At 39.8% G+C, this 23092-nt stretch overlaps 1 protein-coding gene across 1 annotated transcript in view; it reads left to right on the top strand.

Moving 5' to 3' along the window:
- sntg2 (syntrophin, gamma 2) overlaps positions 1-23092 on the top strand; it is a 104169-nt gene that overhangs the window by 24009 nt on the left and 57068 nt on the right. The window contains exons 2-8 of the mRNA XM_085392152.1: positions 3294-3431; positions 3548-3604; positions 3748-3805; positions 6202-6245; positions 8289-8330; positions 9403-9490; positions 13081-13163. Coding sequence (XP_085248278.1) covers positions 3294-3431; positions 3548-3604; positions 3748-3805; positions 6202-6245; positions 8289-8330; positions 9403-9490; positions 13081-13163 — 510 coding nt within the window. The remainder of the gene's footprint in view (positions 1-3293; positions 3432-3547; positions 3605-3747; positions 3806-6201; positions 6246-8288; positions 8331-9402; positions 9491-13080; positions 13164-23092) is intronic.

Genomic DNA, 23092 nt, shown 5'->3' with positions numbered 1-23092 from the left:
GTGACAGTTTTCTTGCGTCCACATTTTGGCAAATCCAACGCTGAACCATTTTCACGAAACTTAGCAAGCAGTTTGCTAACTGTAGCATGGGAGATGGGTGGTCTCGTAGGGTGTCTTGCATTGAAATCTGCTGCAATGACCCGGTTACTGCGTTCACCAGATATCAACACAATTTCGATCCGCTCCTCACGTGTTAACCTCTTCGACATGTCAATGGCTGTGAACAAAGAGAAACTTGTAAATAACTCATGAAAGAATAAAGTTACGTTGAAACCAAGCACACCATTGTTTTTCTTGTGACATTACCAATAAGTTTGATGTGTCACATGGCCCTCTTCCTATTGAAAAAAAACAAAAGTTGTATCCAAGATGGCCGACTTCTAAATGGCCACCACGGTCACCAGCCATCTTGAGGAGTTTGCCCCCTCACATATACTAATGTGCCACAAACAGGACTTTAATATCACCAACCATTCCCATGTTATTACGGTGTATCCATATAAATGGCCCACCCTGTAGTTTGTGTTACTGCGTTTAGTCTTTGTGTGTAGAAAACTCTTACTTCACAGTCAGGTCACTTCAACAAACAGGCAATTGTTTTTCCATCAAATGTAGACCATTGTTTTTTCATTTGTTTATATGCCAGATCATCCATCAATCTTAGTGACTCTCCTGGCTGAATTGTGATGAAGCTTTGGGAAGTAATGTAACTCACTCCATCAATTCAGCCCTTTCAAACAACCAATATGAGCGGGGAGGAGGTTTAGAGGGGGCATAATCGTTTGTCTATATGATGTCTTGCATCACAGATTATGAAATGTTATGACTAGACCTACAGGAACAATGTATTTCAGCCCTCTGTGGTACCATTTTCAAAATGATATAGATTGTTGGTGCTTTCATCAGAACGCAATGCTGTCTGGGCCCTTCTCTGGGGCATTTGCTAGGATTTTCTTGTTTCTCCAAATATGAAAAACATGTTGAGTTAATTCTTACACCATGACTGGCCGCCCATCCTAATACTTAGAATGTGTTTGGAATAAGAATTTTCCTGCACAGAGCTTCATTTTCCAAGAATTCGCTCAGTGTCACTGAAAGATGTAGAGGAGTTGAACTTATTTGAGAAGTAATGACGGTCACTGCAGGTAATGTGCACTTTATTCCAACGTTTACGGTGTTAGACCCAAAGCAATTCCCTAGTATCCCGTTTTCAGAACTGACTTGTATATGGACTGATGGGGCTGTTTTTATGGGTTTATAAAATGCTGTTGAAGCTTTAGTGTGTTTGAAGCTAAGCTTAGTTATAATTACTAACTTTAGTTTAAATGCACAGGTACCAAATTGCTTCTAGCTGAACTCTGGCATCGGCATGCAAACATGTTACCGCGCTGAAACACTGTCTTCCATTAGTCTCAGTAACTGCGTGTGGATGGATGCTTTTTGTTAAAGGGTTTGATTTTGGTTCAAAACTGAAATTACACCATCTACTGCCACAAAATGTTATTTCTGTATTTTCTGAATGCTTGCCAAGCAAACATTTTGAAGCTCAGTAACCCTGCTGGTGATAGATTCTCAATATCTAGTTGTGGTTGAAAAAGAGTTCCAAAATGAAAGTTGTGAGGACGTCGATCCTCCCAGCAGCTCCTGATGTTTCCACCTTTCATGTCATTGCTGATGAAGATTCATATGTTGCTTCTTTGTGCTTGTCAATTTATTTTTCCCTTTGTGTCATTGTCTTGTGTTACATTTCCCAACAGGTTTCCTGTGGTCAGAGTTGCCAGGAGAGTTTCTCTTGATATTCACCTTTTTCTCTCGTTCCACTAGTTTGTTAGGGAGTTGAAGCGCAGGACTGTCACCTTTCTTTAGACAAAGTTTAAAGTTTGTTAGATGAAGGGGTTTTGTTTTGTGTTGGGGGTGCTGTTGTGTTGTCTTTGGCTCTCCCAGAAGCCAATTTATGCATAGTTTCTGACATTGTGGCAATAAATAATTTCCAAACGACCCAAACAGCCTCCTCAAGTTTCTCCATCTAGTATTCTGTTACTTTCCGTACCAACAGATCCATGTGGGGAATGTAACAATTTGCATCACAGGGTCAGTAATTCAGGTAAGTGAGGTCACTGTAACGGGCCAACGTGTAAAGTTCACCATGCAACAAATGAAACAGAATTTAGATGCACATAAATGTAACTAGTGTAACGGTGTTGTTTCCATTTAAAAATGCTAGTTTGTATACATGCAGACGTTGCAGGGCTGTCAGCTCACTTTGAATTTCCTGTTCTGTTCAATATTTCTGAATTTGTTAAGCAACACTTTATTCTACATCAAAATGTCGACACCTGCCTGTTGTTTGTTTTTTCCGTCCATGCCATGACCAGCTTTGACCTTTGAACATTTGATGGAAATCAACAGACTGCCTGAATTTTCTGAATGAATGGTGAACGATTGGTGCAGAATTAGACATGGCTTTTGTCAAACCCAGACAGCGAGCTGATGAATTTTACAGTTAGTTTCTTTTAATGGCAAAATGTTTCCAACTGTATACTAATTCCAGTTATTGACCCATTATTGGGTCAAAACCTCTGCTTGTTTCAAAAATACTTATTTAGGCTCCTCATCTGTATTTTGTTAGTATTAATTATAAGTTGTTAGCATAAACTAAACCAAAGTGGCCAAAATTATTTTTTAATATTTCCTGGCTGCTAGTATCTTGGTCTAAACGTAGTTTGTGTTTCGAGATATAAACATAGTTTTTTACCATTTTTCAATCTCGTCATATGAGCCGTATCGTTTGAAGTGTTACAGAAGGTATTGTCTGACAGTCTTTTGCTTAATCAAAAAGGTGAATAATTTGAGATGGCTGCTTCTTTTATTTCTGTTGATATTTGCAGATAATGATACTGAACAGAAAGAGCGTTAAATTTGAGCTGCACTGCATTCAGTTTTCAGATGCTTGAAGGTTCTTCATCTACAAAGAAACAGAAAAAGCGTGAACTGTAACGTCTGTGCTTCTTTGATCTGGCTGACTGTTGTCATTTCTGTCCTCAAAGTTAGACTTTCTGGCACAACTGCCTGAACTTTTGTGTATCTCTGGTTTCATAAGGTAGAAACACTGAACTGAAAGAAAAAATCCTTACACTAAGGTTTCACAATGTCAGGCAAAACCAATTAACCCAAAACTAGACTAGTAGAACGGGGTGCACAAATGGCACGTTGAGAAAAGAGGATTAAAATGTTCATTGTCTACGTAATTGCTCTGCTTGGCAAAATGTCAATGTTCTTCTCAACTCCAACAGACAAAATCTGGAATTGCTTTGCTGTACAATGAGGAGACCAACAATACCTATGATGTCTGCCTGAAATTGACCAAAGAGGTATTAACCATACAGAAGCTGGATGTGGTTTGCACGAGTGGAAGTGAATCCCAAGTAAATGTAAGTGCACCCGAGGCCTCCAGGCTCGCTTTTTGTAATTCATGCCGCATAACTCCAGCATACTTTTCAATGTTCACAATATCCTTTTGCCAATAAGAAACTCCCACTTTCTAAAGCACAGAACTGTTGTACTGCGAAGACAAGCGACCGGCGGTCTGGGCTTAAGCATCAAAGTAAGCAGATAAGTTTTGAGACTACAGTGGAAATGAAAGGCTTTGGGTGGCAGAGATGGCTGTTTGAAAAAGCTGTTTTGGCAGCTAATTTTACCACCCATACTCAGAAATGCACATCCTCATCTTTCTCTCCTGCTTTTCAGGGAGGTGCAGAGCACAACGTGCCAGTGGTTATTTCAAAGATTTTTAAAGATCAAGTAGGTAAGAAAGCATTTCATCTCACTACTTTAATGTGGCTTTGGAAATGGTTTTCAGTGCATCGTTGAGTTTCACGGTTCAAAGTGATTACAGACATAATAAATTATTATTATATTGGTACTTAAATTGACAAGATTTGTCTGTAAGATTTAAAAAAGTCTTATAGTTTGATAGCATCCTTATACTTGAGCTGTTTTTACACATGCAGTGCTTTTGATGAACTTTTTTGTTTTTAGGAATTCACCAAAAGAGCTGCATGGGAAGAATGCAAAGCCCTGAGTGTGTGTGATGTTGGGTTTTGCTTGTTCAGTTCAGATAATTCCCAGCCATAAACCACTCTGTAGATATTTCCCGTAGTGCAAAGTGCCCAAAGTGGATTATTTCCTGCTGTGTGATCCATGTGAGGCAGGATAGTTGCAGAAAATACCCCCATCTGATTCTTAAAAAATTAGCTGCACAGCATGAGTTTGTACTGAGTTTTAATTTATCAGGACGCACTGCAGTACGTATAAAGCCATTTTCATATGTGAACGTCAGAGAAGTAAAACACAGACGCGAATAATCAGTTTGAAATCTGACACACAGAAAGTCATCTACAACACATTTAGGAAACGTTACAGAACATGTATGAGACAACTGCACAGCTTTTTGATTGTATGCACAGTTTTTACATGGTGCATAGACTGTATATAAAAGATGGATGCATAACTTGTTCTTGAAGCTTCAAGCTGTTGTTTTGGCTGTTTTTGTTTTTTTGTTTGTTTTAAAAAAGATGACAAAAAAGGTCAAATGCATTTCATGCCCATACAGTAGCACTTTGTCAATCACAAGGCAGCCATGCCTCCATCACACTGTATTTTCTAAACTACTCTAAATGGGACCATAACTTTAAAAGTGAATGCAGTGTTGTATTGAAGATGACTTGATGAGATAATGAACTTATTATGAATATGTTCACTGAGAAGCATGATCATTCTCCCCACAGAGTATAAAATCTGGCTTCTGTTTGTAAACAACCTCTAAGGTCGTGCAGATCTGAGGCGCCTCAGAACCAGCTTTGCTTCATTAGGACACTGCATCCAACGTTTTTATACAGTCTATGATAGGAGTGCATTAAGCCGTTTCAAAGTTTCCTGCAACTTTTTCCTGAATCTAAAAGTCTATCGTAGCCTCTGTTGTCATGTCAGATGAACCACCCTCCATGTGTCTGTAAGCGAAATAACAAAAACAGCTAAATTACTGGCTGATATGGACACAACTATTTCTTAACTGATGTTCCAGAACTGTGGCCTGCCGGGCTGCGATGGTAAAACACAGATGAGATGGTCACAGTTGCTGCATGTGTTTTTGTCTGGCTATAATGGTGTGAAAATGGAAATGGGACTGAAAATTTTATTTAGAAAGAGGTGAGAGGCAGAGCTGCCGATGCTTGCCGCCTCACCGTGCCGAGAAAGCGATTAGCAAATGTAAATAAATATTGGATTTTTGTTTTTGTTGTCAAGATTGTGGATTTTCGTAATTATTTTTTCTCTGTGTATTCAGTGACTTTTTTTTCCCTTTCCCCCCGTGATCAGAAAAAATGAAAGCTCTGCCGGAAACCCCGTTGTCCCCGTTTACTGCACCCAGCTGCACGAAACACCCCCTAAAAACCGCAAACATCTGCTCTTTGATTGCTTTAAAAGGTTGTTAAAGTAAACTTGACATGACGGGTTTTTTTTCCTTTCGTTTCAATCGAATTCTCAGCAACTCTCAGAAAGAAAACATTTTTTATTTATGTGCACCTGCTGCGAGGCACAAAGTAAAAGATGAACTGTTCTAATCTCTCACAACAGCTCATCAGTCCAATAGGGCAGTTAATTGATGATAAGTGAGCATGAAGTGCTGTGGAGAAGTAAACCATCGCCAGATTGGAAGAGTAATATGATCATGCTGTTAACTAGATGGAAAATACTTTAATCATGTCTGTCAGATAAATTTTAAGAATTGATGACCTCCAAGTTTCCCTGCGTGAAGCCATATTAGAGCATCATGTGAGCGAATCATTTCCCGGTAATTTTTCTTTTTGCCCACGCGCTTCCTAATACTTTTTCTGATGCGAGAAAATCATGTCTTGATATCCCGAGGACGTTAAGAGCCCTTTTCACACAGCTTTACGAATCTTTTCACAACACAGCTCTCATTGTTTCCTCCTGTGCTGCTGCAAATGAGTTTATTTCCTGATTAGTTTCGAATTTCATGCCTTCCTGTGTTCTTTCTGTGAGCTGTAGGATGTTGTCTGAGATTAGACCGTTGGGGGGGGACACTGATTGCCATTTCCACCACATTACCGTGTATGAAATGAGCAATTATTTCATAATGTTTTCATTAACCTCTGACACTCGACGATTGACGCTCTGCAGCCGATCAGACGGGGAAGCTGTTCGTCGGGGACGCAGTGTTGCAGGTCAGTATCAGTTTCTGACTTATTTGCTTGGATGCTGGTTGGGGTCACGACCCAGCGGGGCGGCTCTTTGCATCTCAATTTCGCTCACATTTTAACGGTTATTAATTTGAAGGAATGGTAGCTGAATCTTTTGAGCTATATGATGTTTTTCAAATGAATCATTCAGCATGTGATTTAAAAAACAAAACACATCATTGCTACAGGAATCACTCAATGTATGTGTTTCTATATTTAAAAAAATATCACCAATGAATAATAGCTGATGGTCCTCAGAGTGGTAGTCATTAGTGTCTAGTGTTTAGTAATGCTATTCATTTAATCTTTTTAATAAGTTAATTTGAATCCGTCTGGCAGCTTTATTGGATCTGCTGTTTATCTGGAATATCAAGTAGGTTCAACGGACAGCAAAGCAATATTACCATTCATATTGAAAATGATTACGAATAATAATATGAATAGAACTGCCACTGCTTCCATCTCTCACCGCTGTTTCATATGTATTTGCAGTGGCTTATTTGAAGTGTCACATTGTAGAATATTGCATCTGTTTGCCTGGATGGCAGGAGACGAACAAATTAGGGGCTGGTGCGTAAACTTTGGGAGTCATGGGGAGGCTCAGGCTGGACGACTGTTTTTAGGGGAGAGAATCTGTGAAATGAGTTTAGCTTAGATTTAAAAATAAATAAATAAATGGGGAAAAAAAGCTGAATAAAAAGATATATATATATATATATATATATATATATATATATATATATATATATATATATATATATATATATATATATATATATATATATATATAGGTTCTTTCTCCAAATTGCAGCAGAGTATGACAGACTTTTATAAACTTTAACACTGTGTCTCTGTGTCGTTTCCCGTCTTGTTGCAGTTTTTTGTATTTGTACTTACAGTTTTGCATTTTACTTTAAATATATTGATATTTGTAGGAATTCTGTTTGGTGATGATTGGTGTTTTTCTTTTTTCCCTGTCTTGGAGATAATTTCCATCTGCTTTTATTCTCTTTATAATGATTTAGCATCTTATTTGATCTTATTTTCACTTCATATTATTTTGCCTCTGTAGCTCAAGGCATTGTGTTTTGGGGTCAACTATACACTCACTGGCCACTTTGTTAGGTACACCTTTAGACGCTGAGAGAGAGAGAGAACACTCCTTGTTGAGGTCAGAGGAGAATGACAAGACTGCTTTAAGCTGATAGGAAGGTAACATTAACTCAAACAAGCACTTGTTATAACCAAGCAGAAGATCACCTCAACATCAATGCTCAACATCTCCAGCCTTGAAGCAGATGGGCTACAGCAACAGAAGACCGCACTGGCAGTCCTCACTGGACTGGCTCACAAAAACTGGACAATAGATCTCTGGAAAAACATGAAAGCATGGATCCATCCTACCTTGCATGAACGATTCAGGCTGATGCCAGTGAATGTACTCAAATGGACTCCAGTCACCAGATCTCGATCTAATAGAGCATCTGTGGATGTGCTGGTATGGGAGACTCGCATCATAAATACGGAGCTGTGTGATGCTGTCGTATCTATATGAACTAACATCGCTTAGGAATGCTTGCAGCACGTGGCTGAACATATGCAATGAAGAACTGAGGTAGCTGTGAAGGCAAAATTGGGTTCTAACATGGTGTACCTAACAAAGTGGCTGGTGAATTTATGTTCTGCTAACTTGGCCTGAACTGGGACTTAGAGAGCTGAAAGTCACCGTAGCCTTGCAAAACATTTTTTGGTCATAACTCAAGAAACTCCCAAAACACATAATTAGTTTGGATTATGAAAATGTTCTTCATACATAAATATTAATCACTTTAGTGCAGGAGCTGTTATTCTGGACCTGGTAGGCCTGTCCAGAACTACACCGAGGTGACTAAACAGCACATCACCCTGCGAGTCATATTCTAGAGATGGAGGCCTGTGACACCTCTGACCCTGTTAGTGAGAATACAAGTCCTTAATAGTCTTATGTTAAACTAAATGTTTGTGTTTCATCTCTGTTTGTTTCTTTAGGTCAATGGCATTAATGTAGAGCACTGTACTCACGAGGAAGTTGTGAGTATTTTTGTATTTGACTCTTGCAAAAAGCCAATACCCTGCTCCATCTGCCCATTACTCTTCCATCCATCCTCCAGGTGTAACACCAAATCCCGCTGTTTATCAACAGGGAGGTGCGCCTCAACAATCTGAGTTGTCATCTTGGCAGGAGGCTGTTTTTCTTTTTGTTTACACTGTGACAAATTGAAAAGCCTGAAAAAGAGTCGATTATTATCAAAGCCTGCACAGGAAGTGAGGGTGCCAGTATGCGGTGTCCCCCCCCCCACCCCCCTTTCTTCTACATTCACAATTTCTTTCTTTTCATTTTGATCAGTTTCCCTCTGAAACAGCATCTTCCTTTTGTTAAATATCCCCTCTGCTGTTTGCGACCATCCCTCCATCTCACCCACGCTCTTCCTGTCTGCCATATCTTTTTCCTCGTGCAGCCTCATACAGCTGTTCTCTACATTCACCTCCAGAGCGTCAAAACATATAATGAGCAGTTTCTGTTCAGAACGAAATCCAGCACATTTAATAGCAGCCTGTCACACTGTCGGCGCTGACAGATGCTTGGGCTCAAGTAAAAGGGCTAGCATATAATGCAGGAGAGGATGGCAGATATGCATCGAGGGCATGCACAAGTGACCTTGCGCTTTTCGTTCATGCGTCTCATTTGCTCAAATTTTTCATTTATTTCATCAGCTGCATGGAAGAAACATATTTCATCGCATTAAACATGTTTGCTGTGACTGCATCTCTGAGAACATGTCACTTACACATCAGATAATGAGACATTCAGAGCGTAATTACTTTGTCGTGTCAGCTGTCACTTTGCCACCGCCTGTCACGAGCGAAAAGCCGGCCTTCCAAATCTGCCTTTTGATGATTCAAGTGGAACCACTTCAGCCAGGCTTTAACTTCTGATTTAATATTCCTCACTCATCTCCCGCTACATTTCATTTGCTCAGGCAGCATACAGCTTGACATGAATGTGGCTTGTTTCATTTATATGAGATTAAGTTTTATCTCGCTGTATCACTTGCAATCTCTCCCCCTCGCTATCTGTATCAATCTCTCTCGCTCCCGCCAGGTTCACCTCTTGCGTACTGCGGGAGATGAGGTCACCATCACTGTTCGCTACCTGCGAGAAGTTCCATCATTTCTAAAACTGCCTCTAGGTAAGCGCACGCTGATCGACGCCGTTTAAACCGGCTATAAACTTTATTGCACTGAGCATTCTTAGCAAATGAGAAGCGAACCGCTTTTATGGAAAATTGTCTTTTTGCTCAACTTGGTGCTTTAAACCTGTTCGATAGACGAGCGTTCATTTCAGAGTAATAAATTGTCATGCTCGGTGGCCCGAGGCGAGCAGTAATGTCAGAAACACCCAGAGCTGCACTTACCTTCAGCAGCTTGAAAAGATGAAAACGGAGACACTAAAATCATCCAGGTGGAGCCGATAAAAGGTGTGGAGCGAAAGATGTAGGTGAGAGCGGTGAGAAAATGATGGCAAGGAAGAAAGCAACACAAACCAAGCCTCAAAGTAAAGTGTAAATTTGGCAATTTATTGGAACACTGTGCAATACTTTATCATATACTTAACACCAGAGTGAAGGCGGGTGAGAAATGTCTGAAAACATGTTTGAGTTCTAACATTTCATTTAAAAACAAAAACAAAAAAACAAAGCATTGCATAATAATAATAATAATAATAATAATAATACATTTTATTTAAATAGCGCCTTTCAAAGCACCCAAGGACACTGTACAACAGATAAAAACTGGAAATATACACAATGATAAAAATAGAAGATAAAAGTTAAAACATACAGCATAAATGTCATTTTAAATGTTTTCATGTTATTAATATGACAGGCAGCATTTTAGTTTCCCACCAAATTACAGTAAATCATTATCTTAACTGCCTCCCCTTTGCTTTCATTTCTGATACCAGTCAAAAAACATGTTTTTACACAGAAGTTTACATTTGTTTTTTAGTGTGTCATAAGAAAATAAAGTAACAATATAGTAATTATAAATAGATGTTTTTCACATGTGAGGCCCATGTAGATGGCTAATGAAGTGCTGGACAACAGAGCGAAGAAAAAATACAGGCCTGCAAAAGTTTGGTTATTTTAGAATTTGTTTACTTACTAACAGATTCACTGTGTAAAACAGGAGAAATATGTGCAAGCGTCAGAGCTCAACACTACAAAAGTAAGATTGTCTGTTGTATATCAGGACCGTGTAGCTGTGGTTTGATCTAATTTCAAGGTGGGGCTGTGGTGATGTCATTACTGAAATTCAGAAAAGGCAATAAACAAACAAACAAACAAACAAACAAAAACAGAAGGGCTGTTGGTGGTTGGATTTTGTAGCGCTGAAAACAGAGCCAGCAGGGATGGCAGGAGTCTGACACAAAAAGCATTTTTTCTTGACCTCAGCTTTAATTGATTAGTACACCAACTCAAATTTGATTGCTAGTTTCTCTGATCGTTTTTTTGCTTTGCAAAAATCCCCAAACTGTGATAATTGGAAACTTCAGATATAATTGGTTTGTTTTTTTGTTGGTTTCCTGTGCTAAAAATCGAAATAATCGAGTTTTGGATTGAATGGGGGAAACAAAGATCCCGTGACCTTCGTTTGGGTTCAAGTGACATTTGATGAGCACTTTGTCTGATGTTTTGTAGAGAAAGGATTTTTAAAATCGCCTGTCCCATTGACAGTTTCACTTCAGTTTTCACAACAAGTAAACAACCCACCAACTGCCATCACATTTAAAATTCAAATACTGCTGCTCATGTTTTTACTCTCACTTTCTTAAAAAAAAAAGGTAGTGATATTTTAGGGCATATGCTAATTCTCTTTCTTCCCCAGAATTGGATAAAAAGATTGATGCCACTCTGCAGGCTTTATACGCCAGACAAACAGCTGTTTCTATTTGCTGTATATATTACGTGTTAAAGCACTTTATACCGTTGTTGCCGGTAGTTGGATTTTCTGATCTTCAGGCAAATTCAGGCTAGCTGTTTCAATCAGCTCTGCTGACTTATTGTTGGGGGTTTCAGGTGTGTTTACAAATGCAGATAATTTAAAAAAACTAATACAAATCAGATGGTCGTCGGTGGTTTTGAGATGCAGATCATCTAGTTGAAGGACTGATGAGCTCATGCCATCTGTTTACAGTTCACAGAAATCTCTACTCGTCCAATCTGTGCTCAAGGTTGAGGTCACATTTGTTGTTTTATGGTCAATAAAATTTAAACAAGGAGTCTCGAACTCCAAGCCTCGAGGGCCGCTGTCCTGCAGGTTTTAGATGCATCCTTGTTCCAACACAGCTGATTTAAATGGCTAAATTGCCTCCTCAACATGTCTTGAAGTTCTCCAGAGGCCTGGTAATGAACTAATGACTTGGTTCAGGTGTGTTGAATCAGGGTGAGATCTAAAACCTGCAGGACAACGGCCCTCGAGGTCTGGAGTTCGAAACCCCTGATCTAAACTGTGATAGATCATGAGCCGGATGACCTACTACAGGTGTGCCCAACTCCAGTCCTCGAGAGCTACTGTCCTGCAGATTAATGGCTTGCTATCATGCCTTTGCCAAACTTGATGGCACGCTGAAGAGGTAATCCAACCATTTGATTCAGCTGTGTTGGTGTAGGGATACATGTAAAAGCTGCAGGACAGTAGCTCTCGAGGACTGGACACCCCTGACCTACTATATCCTTTGACGGTCAGATTTTTGTGATTTATCTTTTAATCCTAAATTAGGCTAAACCTACCTAAGCTCTTGGTCCGTTTTAAAGGAAGGATAAGAAACTGGTACTGATTTTATCTCCTAACTCTTACAAATAACGTTCTTTAAACTTATCTTTTACTGTAGTAAACACAGCTAATGCATCAATGTCACAGTCTGTAACTTCCTGCATTACATCTGGGCCTTTAGATGTTGACAGTTTTGTGTTTGCAGCGAACACTCAGACTGCTGAGCCGCTAATAATTGTTCTGCTATGAATTAGCTGTAAGCAAAATGAATGAATGAACCCCATGCAATACAAATGATTTCAGTCCCCACAGTAAACACAACAATCACTTTGTACAATTTATCTAATTACGAAGAGCACACAGATGTAGAAAAATAATTAATACTAACAGGCACGCATGAATATTTATAGCTCGATAAATCGCCACATTCTCCGGAAATCAAAGTGTGAGCGCTTTGAGAAATCCAACCTTTGTATCGTGCGGGTGTGTTAACATTCATGGGAAGGCTGCAGTGCAGAGATGCTCAGGTTTTTAGCTGTAGGCTGTTTGGCCCCGTGAATTGTGGTTTTTGTTGTCTGAGAGTGAAAAGGTTCAAGTTGTATTCTCTCTAAGCCGGCCTTTGTTGTACCATGGCACAAATGACAGGCAGGAAAGGCCAGGAGCTGCTTGCCACACTTTACAGAGTGTGACCGAATCAGAAGGCAGTTCCTCCAACGCCAAGCTAATATCATATCAACGAGCAGCATTTGTCTTTTTGGATTCTGCCTGTGATCTATGCTGCATGGCTAAAGGCAGGGCAGCAGAATAACGTCAATAATAACCCTTATAATTTAAGACTACGAGCTGGAACATGCTGTTTGAGGTTTATGTGCAACTCATGACTCGCCTTTGTTTCCAGATGAATTCAAATATTGATAGAAAAGGTGAGAAGTTGGATTAAATCTTTAACAGTGATTCTTCAAAAGATTTTTGTAAACATGAATCATTCTGCTGTTTGTTTCAGGGTCTCCGGGGCCAGATCACAGTCGAGTATCCTCCCCGCTGTTCGACAGTGGTGTACATTTAAATGGAAATGGAAACAACAAAGTAAGAAACACCTTTTTGATGTTGCACATGAAAATGTGATTGGTTTGGGTTTGATCTCTTTCCTGCTTAGTGCCAGGGTCTTACCAGCTTCTTACAGGTAACTGATTCTTTCAAGTAAAGCTACAGGTTTAAAACACTAAAGAAAGTGAATTATCTGAGAGTAGTGCGGTGATTAACACTTGAAAGATGAGAGTGCTTTTGGATCTGTGCTTCTTTTGAGGTATCCCTTCAACTTTGGCTTACTTTAGACATGGGACGGTTACTGGTGTCAGACAAGCTGCCACACATGCCAGCTGAGAGCAGGAAACTGAGGCTCCATTTCACACGGGCTCAGCAAAATTGGGCAATAGAAGACTGGAAAAATGCTGCCTGGTCTGATGAGTCTCAATTTTTGCTGCGACATTCAGATGGTAGTGTCAGATTTTGGAGTAAGCAACATGAAAGGATGGACCCATCCTGCATTATCAGGCTGGTATTGGTGTAATGGTGTGGGGGGATATTTCTTGCGGCACTTTGGGCTCCTTAGTACTATCTGGATATCATTTAAACGCCACAGCCCACTGAAGTAATGTTGTTGACCATGCTGCTAACTATCCTCACAGTGTACCAGTCTTCTGATGGGTGATCCCAGCTGGATAACGCAACAGGTCATAAAGTTCACATCATCTGAAACTAGTTTCTTAAATATATCAGTGAGTTATCAAATGCACTCAAATGGCCTCCATAGTCACCAGATCTCCAATAGAGCGCCTTTCGGGTGTTACAGAACAGCGGCATGAAGAATTAAAGCTTTTCTGAAGTTAAAAAGGAGTCCGACCTGATATTCCCAGTGTAACTAATAAAGTGGCCAGTGAGTGTAGCTTGTAATTTTCTATACCGCTGAGGCATTATGGCCATTAGCATTAGTAGCAGTTGAGACTATTAGCACTGCTAATATTGACATCTCCTCCCTGCTTCCTTCTGTTTGTGTACATTAGGGAAATCTGCATTGTTAGACTATCAGACTCTTCATCTCATCGAGACGTTGCCGGGATCACACCCAGCGATGGAGAACAGATAAATGTGTGCCGGAGCCATCTTGTTATTCCAATTAGAAAAATGAACATCTTGTGGATGTAACATTTTCATTTGATGGAGAAACGGTTTCTCAATATGCGACAGTAATGGAACCTTGATAGAAATTACACCTGAGCTTGTTTTCTGAAAAAGGTTAATCCCACATGCAATAACAAAACCCCAGTACGCCCACACGCTGTGGCTGATTTAGACCAGTTACAAAGGTCTGGTCGTGGGATGCTGGGATTTATGTGAGATCACCCAAGTGCATGCACATAACAACAATAAGAAAGGTGTAGGTTGTTAGTAGCAGTGAGCAGCTATAGGTTATCTCAGCTTTGCAAGTGTTCGATACGCAATCATTTTTTTAAAATTCATTCATGAAGCGCAGGAGAAACAGGAGTTTTAATGAATACGAAGCCTCATAAAAGACTTCTGTCCTTGTTTGCGGTTAGAGGAGCCTTCATTGATGTCTCTTTGGAGGCGTATAATGAAAACGCTTTTTAAGTCTTAGAATTTAAACCTCCACTACTCCTTTTTTCTTTTTTTTGTGGGCTTTTGCTGGTCAAGAAGGTAAAAAGATATCAACTAAATCATATCATGATGAATTCTTGGCGACTAATTACTTTAAAAATATTTTTGCAATAGAGGTTTTCAGAAATGTTGTTAAGCAGGGGCAAATAACGCATCTAAATCTCAATATTTGTGCATTTCCCTGCCATCCTGTGAATATTGTGAGGTAAATCCAGGTTCTAAATTCTTGTTTCATTTTGTTAGAGTTACAGGTTTTGAAAGTGAAGCTTTTGGATACGACTTCTTTATTTTTCCATGAATCGGAAGATTCAGTCAACAGACAGAGAAGTCAATTTCTGACATGTTTCTGGAAATAAAATATTCCATCAGTCACTGAATGATATATGAACGAGTCCTCGGTGTAAAGCTTTAGATTACATAGAGGAATCCAAGTGGAAAGTTTGTAAGTGCTACTGAAGTGGAGATTTGTGGCTCAGAATATTAGAGGAAAGGGCATTTTGAAGAAAACAGCTGTTTGAAGAGGTGCTTGGGAAGAGTGTGCACGATATTGATATTTAAAAATCTAAGATAAATTAAATTTAAAGTAAATCTGAGGGTTTGCAAAATGTCTAACAAAGTGCAGACAAATCACACCAGAACGATTGTATTTGTTTGTGTTATTATTAATTCCTTGCTCTCTCCCACAGTGTCCTTTTTCCTTCCCCTCACCCCAAACTAGTTACATTAGATTGTGGCTCCGCCCTGAGCCTGGTTGTGCTGGAAGTTTCCTGTTAAAAGGGAGTTTTTCCTTCCCACATTCGCCAAGTGCTCGCTCATAGGGGCTCATCTGATTTTTGGGGTTTTCTTTATATTGTCAGATAAAGACCGTCCAATAATGCAAAGTGCCTTAAAGTGACTGTTGTCGTGATTTGGAGTTATATAAATAAAATAGAATTAAAGTCTGAAAAAAATGCATTAGTATGGAAGTACAGTAGCGGCAGTGGAGTTACCATCCACTGGTAACTCCATCCAAGTTACCAGTGGATGGAGAAATGATCTTTTAATTTTCTTTCCTTTTGTCTCACTATTGGAGTACTCAACCCGTTACTTGATCTATTAACTGCCTCCGTTGAGCCTAGAATGGACAGCTAGTAGGGGAAGAATGGCACTGATATTAGAAAACAGACACAGGAGGAGATTTTCTAAAACCATGAAGCTTCCTTCAATGAGGGCCCGACCGATATACTGCTGGGCTGATGATATCAACCGATATAAGCAATTGGCCAGTTAAGTTGACACTTATGACTAATAAATGAAAATGAAATGAAAATTAATCAAACATATCCATTCAATCTGAGCAGAGTTGGACAGAGCAAACATGAGTAAATAACTACCTTTATAACTGTTAGGGGTCATTATTAGTCTGATGAACAACTCTATTGGAGTTGTTCTTTAGAAAGAAAAAATATATATACTGGTTGCTTTATTGGAGTATCAGATTTTTAAATCCCAGTTTAACCTGTGGTTGAAACTCAAAGTTATAAAATAACTGCTTTTTAGGAAGCTTTGTTTCAACAACAGCAACAGGAGGAAACTCTGCTTCATTCAGCGACTATGAACTTATCACTCTAGGTAGCTCAGCAGGGCTGACCACTAGCATGGCAGCTGTTGTTCATACAAATCTCCTTTGACTTTGATGTGTTATTAAATGTGAAGTAATCCATAACATCCTCTGCACACATATGCTAGGATGGTGTTTTTTATTTTTTCCAGACTGCAGGTCCCAGGTCTGAGAGTTGGCCCCTGGCAGAGAGAGGAGAATTAATTACCTCAGCTAAAGTCTTGCTGTTGCTTCCAACATTCATGTCAAAACAAAGATTTACTGGCTTCACTGATCAAGATTGTTTTAGCCTAAGAGTAATACCTGCAAAATCACCAAAACCTATTTGTTTTCATATTTTTAGGGGCAAATGTTGTATTAGCAGTTTAAAATATTGTGAAATTATATCACGTTAGTTTTGGTCATTTTTTTTAACCCCTACATATTGTGCCCGTGTATATATTTTTATGCTTAATCATAGGCTATGTTAAATCAAAAGTGGCTCTATTTTAATAGCTCTGTGGCAAAATAACAAAGTGTAATTTTCATTTCACAGCTGCAGAATCAGAGTGTGACTCTGCCCACAATAGCAACAGAGCCTGTTTGAGTTCATGAAGCAGATGAATCAATCTGCCATCACAGGGTAGGAAGGGTCAAAAAGAAAACCGACCCAAGTCATTCATTTAGGTCTGTCATTCTACAAAGCTGTTATTCGCTCATTGAGCTTTCTTGGTCTTCAGTGGTAATGGCTGTGATTACAGTGTACTGCTGGGATGCCGGATTGGGAGACGTTTCAGTGTAGAAGCAGCTGACTTCACAGAGGGGATACTTCAGTCTTACCAGAGGACAGCGTGATGCAGTTTGCTCATTACCTTCACTGACAACACCGGCTACCAAAAACATGTGTGCATCAGTGCATCAAAGAGAAAGTGTTTTAGAGTTCTCCTGGATAAACAAAACTATTTACCTAAAGATAATATTTTGGTTTTAAGCTAAATCCTCAGATAATTCCATATTAATACATTCATTAATAATGGAAAGGGTCGCTTTAAAACAGTCTGGCTTGTCATTTCATATGCATTATTCAGAGTAATCATGAAGGACAGCAGGTGGTCATTTTAAGCTTTCATAGATTTAAAGTGTTTCCATTTAAAACTCTAGCAGGTGCTGGAGAAGCCCACGTCTCTGGACGGTCTGTGGACGATCTTACTATTTGCACAGAAAACCCTGACACATACCTGCCTATGCAAAAATAATTCTGGTACAAATCTGTAACAGATCAGCTGGCTCTGTATAAAGGGTCTTTACATAAAAATGTTTAGTTGTAAACCTGTCTGGCAACATGAGCAGTTTCCCGAGAACAGAAATAACATTTTTAAAAGCTGCAAAAATACAAAATGGAAAAAAGAGGGCCTCTGGAGTGTTTTTGGTCACGTCAACGGAGATTGTGCTTGCCTCACAGAGGACTGTTATGTGAGTGATTGTTTTTGTTCTTTGAGTAGGCCTAATTGTGTGTTGTGTTTCAGATTTTTTAGTGCAGTACAAGGCATGATTTCACTTTCATGTTCACAGAATAATGATAGGAAGCCTCAAGATAGAGATTTAAGGAAAAGTAGGGCAGCACATAACTTAATGGCATGCAATGTCATTTGATTTTCTTTTTGGGGGGAAAATTAATTAACTCAGTAGCATCATATGAAATGGTTTGTAAAGGAAATGTTCTTTAAGCATGAGGTCGGCCTCAGATGAACTACACTACAAAGCAAATGCACACTCTGTCATGTGGTTTACATGACATTTTAACCTCTCTCAGTTCTGCTTAGACTTTACAAAACAGACCACTGACTAAAGCTGCTAAAGGTTCAGGTATTTCTGTTTACAGGAGGTGGACAACAAAACTGAGCTGAAAGTGCATACTAGACTTATTTAGTCAAATCCCCATATAGATTTCATCGTTTTTTTCAGGGTGCCTCCGTCTCACCCTATTCCTAGCAACCTCTTTTGTCACACCACCCCATCTGCATGTCCTCCTTCGTTACATCCAGGAACTCAGTCATCTTCCTTTTTACCTCCTGACTCACGGCTCCATATTCCGCATCGTTTGTCCATTATATCCACTAGCCTTCTGCTGCACGTGTCCCAAACCCTCAACCTTGCCTAACTATGTCTTCGACTTGAGCCGACTCCCTCATATACTAATTTCTAATCTTGTTCTCCAAAATGAATTGGAGAAAAAAAAGGAATTGAGGGGGCCTACAGAAGTTATAGAAAAGATGCATCAATTTCAGAGCAATGCTATTGTGGAAAAAAGTGTTTGTAGCATGGGCACAAAAACCGTCTAACCCACCACTGGGACATTAATTTTACATTCCACATCATGTTTCTGTCCAATGTCATGGCCAAGCTAAGAGTGTGTATTTTATTTTCCTTTATTATGACAACCTTGATGCTTGATGACATCCATCAACGAAAGAGCAGTCTTAGACCTTTCGATAGTAAGAAAAAGGTATGAGCACCGTCACCATATGTTGTTTCAAAAGGGGACAATTTTCCAACAAAATTGATATTTTGTCACATAAACATTCCAAAGCACTAACAGGAAATGCTTTTGAGTTCCCCAGTTGTGAGAGAGGACTTTTATCTAGACTCACATTTTTCATTAACACTCAACAATCACACAGGGAGAAATGGTGGCGAGAGTTAGAGACTGCAATTTCTTCACTGACAGCACACCCAATAAACCCAAATCCTGTGCAGCCACCAGGGGCACGGTGGGGTGAGGAGCATGCTGCTCCTATTTTCTTGTCAGAAAAGACATTGCCTTTATTTGAGTTCATATTGCTCTTTACTCTTACATTAAATGGCTGCATTCTGCTGAATTCACTGTCAAAACTCAGCCTGGAAATGTGGGAAAAGTTAAAATCGTGAAGCCAAGTTGAGGGAAAGTTGGTACACAAACAAATTCCTTACAGAGGAATTGCAATAATACGTGGCAATGATGAACACCAGCTCATTCTCCTTGTGGAACGATGTCACGTACGAGTCCATTATTTGTTTTAACAACAAAAACTTACCTTTTAATTTTTTTTTAAAAAACTACATAATTTGGCTTCAGCTGAAACTGATTTACAAGACTTTTTTTCAGTGCCTTGCTTCCAGCATTGTGCAGCAGTGCTGAGTCACTGATGCACATAATAATAATACCTTAAGCTACATTTTCTAGGATTGCTCTGTTTTATGGTTGGTGGTTCAGCCAATTCTCCATCAGTCCATCAGACTGAGTAAAATCAGCTCTTAGATTATTTTGAGACTAATTTTACTTGCTTTATGAAATCCCACTCATCGTTTCTTTATTTATATATTACCCCTCAGCCGGCCAGCATGGACAACCAGTTTTGTCAGTTAATTGGATAACTTGAATGAGGTGATGTAGGATTATCAAATTGAGACTTTGTGCATCTACTCAGAGACTGAGGGGTAGCACTGGTGGCCACCAGTATTTTATTAAATGATCTTAAGCAATAGTTCTCCAGGATTTCTGAAGAACTGTCTTTGGTCATTGACTGCTTTTACACACATTTATAGTCCAGTCCTTGTACCTTACAATTTCCAGAGCAATGTGGTTTGTTAAGCAACTTACCACTGAACTATTAATCATTCAAGCTGAAAAAAGCCACCCAACTCAGGGGACAAATCAGTAGTTTGTCTCTGAATGATGGAGAACTTGGCAAAAAACCACCTTTAAATTTTATCTTCAGGCGCTGAGTTATTACCGACCTGTCAGTAAAACACAGTTTGTTACCATTTCTTTAATTCAGTCTATGAAAAGTGCTAAAGATAATGGCCTGAAAGGCATAAATTATTATTTCTGCACCAACAAGGTCAATCCCAAAAAGCTATTGGCCAAAAACGGCATTTCTAAGGATCGCGTGTGTCCTTGAGGACCTGAAGAAGTTTGTCCAGTAGATCTGCAGGAGTAGTAATATTTTGTGCTCATTAAAAATGTATTGTGCCATTCATTGTAGTTTTTAAGTCTGAGAAACTCACAAAAACCCATGTATCAAATATGATATGCTTGGCTTTAAAAGGTTAAGCCTGAAAGAATACAGAGGAAAGGCTGAGGTATCGCAGTTTACACAAGAACTGAAGTGAAAATCAGTGGCAAAAAGGATTTTTTAGGGACTGGTGAATCTGAGTTTTAAATTTATTCATTCAAATAGTCAGAGAGTTACAACAGATGGTGTCTACAAACATCTGTAAAACACAGTGGACACTCTGTCATTATTTTTAGCTACATGTCAGGTAGTGATTTTGGGGCTCTCGTCAAAATTGATGGACTTATGAACACAGAAAAATACAGTCTGAATATAGTTGGTCATACCAAATAATGCCATTCATCCTCATTAGAATTGCACAATTAGTGTTCTAAATTGCCCATAAGTGTTAGCATCTATGTGTTAGCGCTGCGATGGGCTGGTGAGCTCTCCAGGGTGTACCCCGCCTCTCATCCTATGGCAGCTGGGATATGTTGCAGAATAAGCCTAGAGAGCTACCAAAAAAAAATCATTACCAGTAAAACCTACTGGTTGGAAAAAGCCACACACAGGGAGAACATGCAAACTCCACACAGAAATCACTGCAGCACCCTTCTCCTTCCTCTTTTTTTAATTCATTGTTTTAGTAGAAGTATGGTTTAGACAGTCAAGACTCCTTCAGGATAATTTGCTGATTTTTGCGCCCTACATTGCTGTACATAAAATATTTTTCTGTACTAAAATGCTGATAATATATTTTAAGCTGAAAGGAGAGAGCTGTGCCTATATATTTTAGTAATGTCCTCTTAAATTTACTGAGCTTTGTCCTCACTAGCCTTTCCAATAATTATTCTCAGTTCATGACACTTCTCAAATATCAGTATCCGTGATGGAATGACTGGCTGTGGCTTTAGGTTCTGTTCCAGCTCCACAGAAGAGGCAGGTGCTTTGTCAGTGTAATCCATTCTGACAGCCTGATAGTTTTCCATTTCCTACCACCTCATCTACTCTCTGCAGAGCTCCACTTGAGAGTTAAGTAACATGTTGTTCGGGGTTGACATAATTGGAGCAGAGGATGATAATTTCTTTAGAAATATTGCTATTACTGGTGGCGAGCTGACAGGGGTCTGCATGCGACATGTTGCAGTTCAGCAATGATGTGTCTCAATGTGCAAAGGTGGGCATTTTTTCCTCTGCCGTTCACTCTCGACTGCAGTCCACCTAGCGGCTATTTAAATGCTCCATCTTCAGCCATTTCAAAGTCAGAGGAAGGCAGGTAGGCGATTTGGTTTCTCGCATTGTGAACACAAGCCTTCCTTTACTGTGCATGCAATGATAAAGTGGGACTACATCAGATTATTTTTTGGAGTTTTGGGATTTTGTGCTGACGGATAATCTTTGGCTTCAGGAACGATTCACTGTTTGATGTTCACTCTGCTTCACTCAGTTGATCCTCAAGCTTGTAACTCTTTAGATAATGAAGAACAGATGGATTACACATTAAGTATAGTGTGATTTGCATTTAAATGTGGCATACTTCCAACTGTCAAAGCTTTTGTCAACATTTTTTGCTGCAGGACTATTTAGAATAAATGACTGTTGGTGCAGCAGATCAGTCAGAAGCTCCATTAGAACTTGAAATTCTGAAACAATTTGAGGCACCATCAGGCCGACCCTCCTGGGTGATAAGTTAGCAGCGATGCAGGTGGATGCTTCTCTGGTGTCCTGGATTGTTGATTACCTGACAGGAAGACCACAATATGTACGTCTCCCACAGTGTGTGTCTGACAAGGTGATTAGCAACACAGGGGCACCACAGGGGACTGTCCTCTCCCCCTTCCTCTTCACCCTCTACACCACAGACTTCAGCCACTGCACAGAGACCTGCCATCTTCAGAAGTTTTCTGATGACTCTGCGGTGGTTGGATGCATCAGCAGGGATGATGAGACAGAGTACCGGGCTGTGGTCGACTCCTTTGTCACGTGGTGTGAGCAGAATCATCTGCAGCTCAACGTGGCAAAGACCAAGGAACTGATCGTGGACTTCAGGAAGACCAGGAAACACTTGACCCCTGTTTCAATCCAGGGGGTCAGTGTTGACATTGTGGAGGACTATAAATACCTTGGAGTACACATTGACAATAAACTGGACTGGGCTAAAAACACCACAGCACTTTACAGGAAGGGCCAGAGTCGTCTCTATTTTTTGAGGCGACTGAGGTCCTTCAACATCTGCCAGAAAATGCTGAGGATTTTCTATGAGTCTGTTGTGGCCAGTGCGATCCTCTATGCTGTTGCATGCTGGGGGAGCAGGCTGAGGGTCGCAGATGCCAACAGACTTAATAAACTGATCCATAAGGCCAGCAATGTTGTGGGGATGGAGCTGGACTCCCTCAAGGTGGTGTTGGAGAGGCGGATGCTGTCCAAGATAAAGACAATGTTGGATAACACCTCCCACCCACTCCATGACATGCTGGTCAGTCACAGGAGCACGTTCAGTGAGAGACTGAGATTACCGAAAAGCACCACTGAACGACACAGGAAATCATTCCTGCCTGTGGCCATCTCCCTGTACAACGCATCCACTTAACACACTGTTTGCTGCTACAGCTACACATGTTTCTTTTCCAAATATTTATTTATAAGTGACTTATGTATGTATGTATGTATATATATGTATATATTGTACTATTCTTAGTTAGCGTATTGTCTGTCTTGTCTTAATG

This window comes from Rhamphochromis longiceps, linkage group LG19 (genome assembly GCF_057381845.1).
Source record: "Rhamphochromis longiceps isolate RC_006_pf linkage group LG19, R_longiceps_female_GT1.1, whole genome shotgun sequence".
NCBI classification, from domain to species: Eukaryota; Metazoa; Chordata; class Actinopteri; order Cichliformes; family Cichlidae; genus Rhamphochromis; species Rhamphochromis longiceps.
Note: the sequence above shows the minus strand (reverse complement) of the source record. Positions and strands in the feature narration are given on the sequence as shown.